The sequence below is a fragment of the Jaculus jaculus genome, chromosome 1 (genome assembly GCF_020740685.1).
Source record: "Jaculus jaculus isolate mJacJac1 chromosome 1, mJacJac1.mat.Y.cur, whole genome shotgun sequence".
NCBI lineage: Eukaryota > Metazoa > Chordata > Mammalia > Rodentia > Dipodidae > Jaculus > Jaculus jaculus.
Genome location: NC_059102.1, coordinates 104733812 through 104742702, shown reverse-complemented (window position 1 = coordinate 104742702; position 8891 = coordinate 104733812). Strand labels below are relative to the sequence as shown.

Sequence of the window (8891 nt, the reverse complement as noted above, 5' to 3'; positions counted from 1 at the left end):
AGGCACTTGCCTGCAAAGCAAAAAGACTTCAGTTTGATTCCCCAGGACCCACATAAGCCAGATGCACAAAGTGGCGCATGCATCTGGAGTTCATTTGCAGTGGCTGGAGGCCCTGGTGCACCCATTCTACTTCTCTCTTTCTCTACCTCTCTCTCTCTCCCTCTCTCCTTCTGCCTCTCTTAAATAAATTAATTTAAAAAAAGAAAAAAAAAACATTGGTGAGTTTTAAAGAGTCTCTTCTGGGCTGGAAAGATGACTGAGCAGTTAGGCACTTGCTTGCAAAGCCTTAGGATACATGTTCAGCTTTCCAAGTCCCATGTAAGCCACACATGCTGCTGTGATGCAAGCACACAAGGTTGCACATACATACAAGGGGCACATGTGTCTGCAGTTCCTGCAGGCCCTGGTATACCAGTTCTCTCCCCCGCCCCTTCTCTCTCACTTTTGCATTAAAAAAAAAGGCCAGTCTGTAGGCCAGCCTCAAAAAAAAAGTATCTTTTTAGCTGGGCATGGTGGCACACTCCTTTAATCCCAGCACTCAGGAGGCAGAGAGGTAGGAGGATTGTTGTGAGTTTGAGGCCACCCTGAGACTCCATAGTGAATTCCAGGTGACTAGACTAGAATGAGACCCTACCTTAAAAAAAAAAAAAAAAAAGACTGTTCTTCAAGAAGCTTGGATGAGCTGGGCGTGGTGGTATATGCCTTTAATCCCAGCACTCGAGAGGTAGAGGTAGGAAGATCACCATGAGTTCAAGGCCTAGAGCTCCAGGTCAGTCTGGGCTAGAGTGAGACCCTGACTTGAGAGCAAACAAACAAAAAAATAAAATAAGATAAATTGTAGAAAGAAAAAAAGAAGCTTGGCAGGGCATGGTGGTGCATGCCTTTAATCCCAGCACTCGGGAGGCAGAGGTAGGAGGATCGCCAAGAGTTTGAGGCCACCCTGAGACTCCATAGTGAATTCCAGGTCAGCCTGAGCCAGAGTGAGACCCTACCTCGGGAAAAAAAAAAAAAGAAGCTTGGATAAGACATGCAGAAGAGAAAGAAGAGGTCAACAAAGTAAAAAAATCTTGAATGCAGAAGACAGGAAAATGCCTAGGGAGATAAGATCCCAGAAATGGAGGTGAGGTCAAGGCAGGTGAAGGGATGTGCTTTGAACAGGGGAAACATTACTTCCCAAAATCAAGAAAATGCGAGTTTGAGCTCTGGGAACAGGATCTTACGGAGTTACCATCCAATGACATCTTACAGCCCCTGTGAAGCAGGAGAGGGATAGAACTGAGGAAGAAGGAGAGAGAAAGAGAAACACGATACTTTTGGAAATGTGGGGAATTGGAGAAAATCCTGGTCAGTGGGTACTTTAGGACTCAGTGTATTTGGAAGGAATCACCTATTTAAAGAGGTGAAAGATTTAGATTAATGAGTAGTTTTGGGAGAACGTTATGTTAATGTGGAAATGAAGGCAAAAGAAATAGGCATGAAGATGTGGAGAGGACAATACAAATGGGGGGAAAGAATGCCAAGAAATCACTGACAGATTGAAAACAGGAAGCCACCCACAGAGTAAGAAGTCTCTAGTAGATCCAGGAGTAGGAATGTTTTCTGTTCTAGTTTTCTATTTGGATTATTATTGTTGATTATATTTTGAAGTAGGATCTCACTCTAGCTCAGGCTGGCCTAGAATTCACTCTGTATAGCCCAGGCCGGCCTCAAACTCATGGCAATCCTATTACCTCAACTTCCTTAGTACTGGGATTAAAGGCATGCACCACCATGCCCGACATTTTTCTTTTTAAAAAAATAATTTTTGCGGGCTGGAGAGATGGCTTAGCAGTTAAGGCATTTGCCTGCAAAGCCAAGGACCTTGGTTCACTTCCCCAGGACCCATGTAAGCCAGATGCACAAGATGGCACATGCATCTGGAGTTCATTTGCAGTGGCTGGAGGCCCTGGCATGCCCATTCTCTTATCTCACTCGCTCTCTTAAATAAATAAATTATATATATATATATATATATATATATATATATATATATATAATAATTTTGGGGAGCTGGAGAGATGGCTTAGTGGTTAAGATGCTTGCCTGCAAAGCCAAAGGACCCAGGCACCTGCGACTGGAGTTCATTTGTAATGGCTGAAGACCCTGATGCACCCATTCTCATTCATGTTCTCTGTCTCTCATAAATTATTTTTTAAATATTGGGGGGGTTGCTGGGGAGATGGCTCAGCAGTTAAAGGTGCTTGTTTGCAAATCAGCCAGCCCAGGTTCAACTCCCAGTACCCACATAAGGCCAGATGCAGTGGTACTTGTGTCTGGAGTTCATATGCAGTGGAAGGAGGCCCTGGCACGCCCATACTCTCTCTGTGTCTGCCCCTTTACAGCTGGGCGGGGGGAGGGGGAATTCCCTTCTGTTTGCCTTTCCCCCAAATCCTAATTCTCTCTAAAATAAACCTCATAATTCATAATTCTCGCGGGCACCGGGCTGACCTCACCACGGTCCTATCTCAGATTCCATTTTTTCAATTCTTTGCTAATATGGCTAAGGACCTAAGAGTTGGGGTCCACAAGCCTGAGATCTGCATCTCTATGGAATTTAATCCCATCCTGGACCCAAAATCTTGCATCAGTTCCAGGTCAGCCTGCCTCAAAAATAAATTCCCCGAAGCCGGGTGTGGTGGCGCACACTTTTAATCCCAGCACTCGTGAGGCAGAGGTAGGAGGATTGCCGTGAGTTCGAGGCCACCCTGAGACTCCATAGTGAATTCCAGATCAGCGTGGGCCAGAGTGAGTCCCTACCTAGAAAAACCAAAAGTAATAATAATAATAATAATAAATTCCCCTAAAAACTGTGTGGTATTTGTATGTTAAGGAGGAATTGTCACTTGAAAGCTTTGAAACGGTCAGGCAATGTGCCAACCCAGAGTATTCGAAGACCCGTTTTCCCCTAGCCCCGCCCACTCCTGGGCAGAACCCACGCTCCGGGCCGGTGCAGAGGGACTCTGAACCGCAGTCGGGCCTCGGCGAGCAGGTGGCAGAGCACCGCCCTCGTCCTCGGGCCCGGGCCGCAGCGAACGACCCCAGCGCAAGCCTGGCCAGGGCCGGGAACCCCGGCCCACTGGAGAAAAGCCCGCCCACAGGCTTCGTCCTTCCAATGGCACGGGCATTTGTCTCATGACGAAGCTAGGAAGGGCTCCAATGGAAAAAGAACTTTCTGTCGTGACGAAGCAGCAACGAAACGGAAAGATCCCGCCTCTGCAGAGCACGGAGCCCACGGGAGGAGGGAGCTCTCCGGGGCCCGCCCCGGGCTCCGCCCCCCGGGGCCGTGGGCCGTGGACCGGCTGCGGCGCGAGCGCGGCGTCCCGGAAGATGGCCGCGGGGGGGCTGCTGTCCGCGGGCTGGCGCGCGGCGCGCAGGGCCGTGGCGGTGGCGGGGCCCCGGGGGCCGCAGGTGAGAAGTGGCCGGGGAGGGGCGAGGATAGGGTCCCGCAGGCCCCGACGAGCTCCGGGACCGCGGTGAGGTCAGCCCGGTGCCCGCGAGAAACGCGGACGAGCGCGGCGCTGCACGGGCCGCCCGGGTCGGGACGGAGGGAGTCAGGGGCTGCTGCCCACGCCCGCCTCTAGGGCAGCGGACCCTGGGCCTGTCGCCCTCGGACCTCACGCCTCGGGCCTTCTCACGAGCCCTAGTGTGATCTTTCATCTTCTCCATTTCCAGAAGCTACTAAACAACCGCAGGAGTCCAAGGCTTCCTGCCCTTTCGTCCCAGTGTGACACATTGACGTCAGTCCTCTGAACCATTGGGAAAGGGACGTCCCAGCCTCCAGTCCCCTCCGGCTGGTAGAGCTGAGTCCACTTAGCTGAACTCTTACGTAACTCCACTAATTCAAATTACCGGGACTAAAATCCACTGTAAGAAGGCTGCCTTTGTGGCTCATGACTGTAATCCCAGCAGTTGAGAGGCTGAAGAAGTGGGATCACAGGACTTGGAGGCCAGCCTGGGTCACATAGCTAAATAATAGTAATAATTACAATAATAATAGCCAATTAATAATGATGACAGAAAAATCGCACAGTTGGAGGTCAGATTTGACACCAAGATGAGAGATCACAGGAAAAACAGTGCACTGAAACATAAAGGTAACAAGGTTTAACGATCAGAAAGCAAGTATTAGAAGTAACAACACCCCACATGGCAGGAGCTCTTTGAACTTTCTTTTTTTTCATCGTTTTCCCAGGCCCTCCACGTGGGTGCCTTTCCTTGGCTGTACTTCCCTCAATAAGTATAATATTTTTTAAAAGTGGAAACAAGGTAACAATAAAGAGAAAGAGCTTCAAGCCCTCTTAAGAATGTGATGCAAGCTGGGCATGGTGGCGCACGCCTTTAATCCCAGCACTCGGAAGGCAGAGATAGAAGGATCACTGTGAGTTTGAGGCCACCCTGAGACTATATAGCTAATTCCTGATTATCCTGGACCACAGTGAGACCCTACCTCGAAAAAAGAGTGATGCAAGCCTCCCTTTTATTCTTGAAGCTGTCAGAAGAGATTTATCTGAGATAATGCAACGGTAGCATAGGAACTGAGATATCACTAGTTTAGAAACAGTGGTTCAGGTAACCCAGACTGGCTCTGAATTTGCTACATAGCTGAGGATAACCTTGAATTCCTGATCCTCTTACCTTCCCCTCCCAAGTGCTGAGATTACAGGCACATCCACCATGACCAGATCAAGACCTTGGTCTTGAAATTCTGGGGTCTCTTTCCCTAAACAATCTTGACTTCATAGGCACATTAGCAGGAATCAAATCAATTGCACTCCTAAATCCTGTGTAATAGTATTGCCTGTTCTCTCCCCAGTCCCAGCACCATCTGGCCCTCTCTTTTCTGATACTCTGAAATTCAGGAACTTTCCCCTTGAGTGGTTAATGGGTTCTTAGAAGGATGCAGTTAATAACTCTCAGAAACCCAGTTTCTGCCAGCCCCATCTGAGGCCAACTCCCTCGCATGGGTGTATCTGACCCACCTTCAGGTCCGAGGAGCTGCGGGTGTGTCTGGCAGGAGTGAAGTTGCCAAGGCCCAAAAAGCAGCTCCTGGAGGAGCTGCACCAACCATCTTCTCCCGGATTCTGGACCGAAGCCTCCCAGCTGACATTCTCTATGAAGACCATCAGGTGGGGTCCCCTTAGGGCCCAACCCCCTTAGGAATGTCATAGGTACCATGTGGACTGATGAAGTAACATGGTAGTCTCTGGCCTGTCACTGCTCCCAGTGTCTCGTGTTCCGTGACGTGGCCCCACAAGCTCCTGTGCATTTCCTGGTCATTCCTAAGAAGCCCATTCCTCGGATTAGCCAGGCTGAAGACGACGACCAGCAGGTGAGGCCAGCGTTGTCCGGGAGGAGCTGTGGACTAACCATGACATTTTACTCCCTATAAAGGAAAGCCACATGCATTCCTCCCTTGTCCCTGGTAGCTTCTAGGACACTTACTCCTTGTGGCCAAGAAGACAGCAAAGGCTGAGGGCCTGGAAGATGGATATCGACTTGGTGAGTGATTTTTGTTTGGCCCTTCAGCTCCTCACCTATGAATCCCTACTTCTTAATGTGACCTTCATTCCTTGCCCTCCTCCCATGATCCTGGTCTCCTAACCTCAGGTTCTGTTTCAGTGATCAATGATGGGAAGATGGGTGCACAGTCTGTGTATCACCTGCACATTCATGTACTTGGAGGCCGGCAGCTCCAGTGGCCTCCTGGTTGAACCCGCCAACTGACCAAGGACCCCCAGACCTGAATGCTTGGATGAGGAAGGGGAAGAGGGACCCTGTGATGCTAATAAACTTATTTTCCTTCAATTTTGTTTTCCTGTCTTAAATATGTAAAAGACTCCACCACAAAGAGGAAAAGCGGTGATTGAGGATTGTGATCTCCCTTAACTGTGGTGAGAGCGGTGGTTAAAAGAGCACTTCCTTGCAGATCCACTCATGTCTAGTCTGTGCTGGGTCAGGCTTCTAGAGGATAACAGTCGATGAGCCTGAATGACCAAGAAGAGACTGAAATTCAAGTGTAAAGCTTGTTCAATCCTGGCCCTTATTCAGAGGTCAAACCAGGTTCTGAGGGGGCTTGACAGGAGGAAACTCAATATTAGAGTCATCTGTTAGAAAAGTAACCACTCACACAAGCTACCTCGTACTTTCCACTTTTTTTTTGTTGTTGTTCGTACCTATTTCACATATTTTCAACCTTAAAAAAAAATAAAATAAAAGTGAGGCGATGGGTTAAAGGTACTTGCTTGTAAAGTCTGTGGGCTCAGGTTCCATTCCCAGCACCCCTGTAAAGCCAGTGACAAGAAGTGGCACGTGTCTGGTGCGCTCATACATAATAAGTGCAAATAACTTTTTTTTTTTAATTTAAAGGCTCCCAATTTTGAAAATGAGCTAAGCAAACTTAATGGGGCGCTTATGTTGCCCCGCTACAAAAACACCAAGTATACAGACTTCTGACTGATCCCAGTGCTGTACCTGTCTCCAACACAGCCCCAAAGAACCACCTGGGCTGGGACAAGGCCAGGCCTCAGGCTCCAGGAACCTGAGTCTGGAGGAAGGCTGACTTCCGCCCCGCCCACCCGCCAGGTCTGCGCAGTCTCCTGGAATTGTTTGCCGTCTCTATGGTAACCCGGGAACAGGAGTCTGAAGATGGAGACCAGAGCATTAAAATCTTTGTCCAGGTGAGAGTAGGCTACGCCGTAAGAAAATGAGGAATGCCAACGGACTTCCTCTTCTGCTGCGACAACCTTGAGGCACTTTTTCTTTTAGATCTTTAGACATACAGTCCAGCTCCGAGGAACTGGGGACCACTTCGGATGACTGTCCTGGGTCAGCCCTGGAGGGCACAACTAAACCAGCTGAGTTATATGCAACGACCACCGAGCCCTGTATTGATTTCTCAGTGCCCTCCACTGACAGTCTTCTGGAGGCAGCCTACCCTGTATCTCCCCAGACAGACCGCGGGAGTCTTGGTTTTAAGCCCCTCTGTGTTTCCTATATTCCTCGGAGTCCTGGTATTATAGCTGACCTTCCCTCTGGCCCTGGCCCTGGCCCTGCCCGTGGCTCTAACCCTATTTCCAGCTCTGACCCTGACCATGGATCTCTCTTCAGCTCTGGTCCTGTCCATAAGCCTGTCCCTGGCACTAGCTATGGTCCTGGCTCTTCCCCTGCCCATGGCACTGGTCCTGGTCATGGGCCCAATCTTGCCTCTGGGGCTGATCCAGGCCCTGAGCTCAGCTCTAGAATTCCTCAAAGGTACCTTCGGCCAGATTGCCCTAATTATAACCCCTCGTGTCACAACTGCCAGTGGGAGCCTCAGAAACAACCCTGGGAACCTTTGCAAGTGCCAGAACCTGGGGCACGAGGGCCATGGAAGCCCACCGAGGTGGAAGAGAAATCTCAGTTTCCCTGGGAAGCACTGCCACGGGGCCACGTCCTTCTCAACAACTGGGAGGAAGAGGTATTAAGGTTTGCCCTACTCCCTTTTCTTGAAAGCCAATCCCAATTTCCTAGGGGAGCCAATCATTTTTGGTGAGGGGTAGGTACCTGACAGAAAACTACAGCTGTAGTCACTCAACTTGGGGCCTACAGAGAGCTACCAACCACCTGGATCAAATCCCAAGCTTGCAGGATGGCTCTGAGAGCTTCTTCTTCCGGCACGGACACCAGGGGCTGCTGACAAAGCAACCACAGTCACCTTTGTCCTCTAGCACCACCCACAAAGACTCGTACCAGCCCCCAAGAAACACCTGTCGGCCACTTCGAGGTGGGAAGCCTAAGAGAGAAGGCTGGAAAGGGTCCATTGGGCAGAGGAAAAACATAAGGGACTTTCTGGTGGGGCTGTGGGTTGTTTGATGGACATAAGGGCAAAACCCCACAACTTCCCTTCCTGTTCTCAAAGTTGTTTCTTCGGAGCATGCTTCTTAAGCAGGCTCCCCGCTCTGACCCCCCGCCCCAGGGAAGCGAGAAGTCATGCTGGAGATGCTCCTGCACCACCAGATCTGGTGAGAGGCTGGGCAAGGGGTGGGGAGGAGGCAGACTGGAAAAATGTCTGTAACCTCTCCCGGGGGCCACACAGTAAAGAGGTGCAGGCAGAGCAGGAACCCCCAAGGAAGCTCTTTGAGGTCGAGTCAGTGACACACCATGACTACCGAATGGAGCTGGTGCAAACAGGGCCTCCTGCCCCAACAAAGGTGAGAATCCAGACCACCCCACTTGCACCGCCGGGCTCTGATAAGTGTTGGGGAAACTGGGGAAGCAGCTGGCCTAGAAGCTGAGAGCAGCAGCCAAAGGCCAGGAGTTTCTCAGCATCTTTCCTTCAATAGCCTCATGATTACCGCCAGGAACAGCCTGAAACCTTCTGGATACAGAGGGCATCACAGCTACCGGTATGTAAAGCTATTAGGCATTGGAGGTGGGAGACAGTAAGGCAGAAGCTGTTCTGTTCTGGCTCGGGGAGAAGGGGCTCTGTCCTCATCCTGACATTCCTCCAGGGTGTCAGTAATATCAGGACACTGGATACACCATTCCGGAAGAACTGCAGCTTCTCAACACCAGTACCCTTGTCTATGGGGCAGCCTTTGCCCTATGAACCTGATAATTTCTGCAACCAAATGGAGGAAATGTCTTCCCTTGCCTGTCAAGGAGGACAACAAGGGTGCCAGGCAGGGGAACAACTCTGGCCTAAGAGATGAAGAGGGCAGTGGATGTGGAATTTGGAATCAAAGGTGGGTGCGGACTAAAGTAATTCTCTATGTACTTGATGAAGGGGCTGGACATAAAAGGGTTCTCATCCCAAGAGTGCTAATTCGTTGATTCTGTAACTCACTGTGTCCACACCCAGTATTCTTTCCTTG

At 50.2% G+C, this 8891-nt stretch overlaps 2 protein-coding genes across 2 annotated transcripts; both read left to right on the top strand.

The window, feature by feature from the left end:
• The first annotated feature begins 3336 nt into the window (after nucleotides 1–3336).
• On the top strand, nucleotides 3337–5844 carry Hint2 (histidine triad nucleotide binding protein 2). The gene is made up of 5 exons (XM_045145451.1): nucleotides 3337–3447; nucleotides 5025–5165; nucleotides 5264–5368; nucleotides 5466–5538; nucleotides 5659–5844. Exons 1-5 carry the CDS (start codon nucleotides 3367–3369, stop codon nucleotides 5748–5750), a joined length of 492 nt encoding a protein of 163 aa, XP_045001386.1. The 5' UTR covers nucleotides 3337–3366; the 3' UTR covers nucleotides 5751–5844.
• Nucleotides 5845–5884: 40 nt separating this feature from the next.
• Nucleotides 5885–8833, top strand: Spag8 (sperm associated antigen 8). The gene is made up of 8 exons (XM_045145441.1): nucleotides 5885–5930; nucleotides 6526–6716; nucleotides 6805–7495; nucleotides 7627–7801; nucleotides 7994–8039; nucleotides 8114–8228; nucleotides 8361–8423; nucleotides 8529–8833. Exons 2-8 carry the CDS (start codon nucleotides 6685–6687, stop codon nucleotides 8727–8729), a joined length of 1323 nt encoding a protein of 440 aa, XP_045001376.1. The 5' UTR covers nucleotides 5885–5930; nucleotides 6526–6684; the 3' UTR covers nucleotides 8730–8833.
• Nucleotides 8834–8891: the final 58 nt, after the last annotated feature.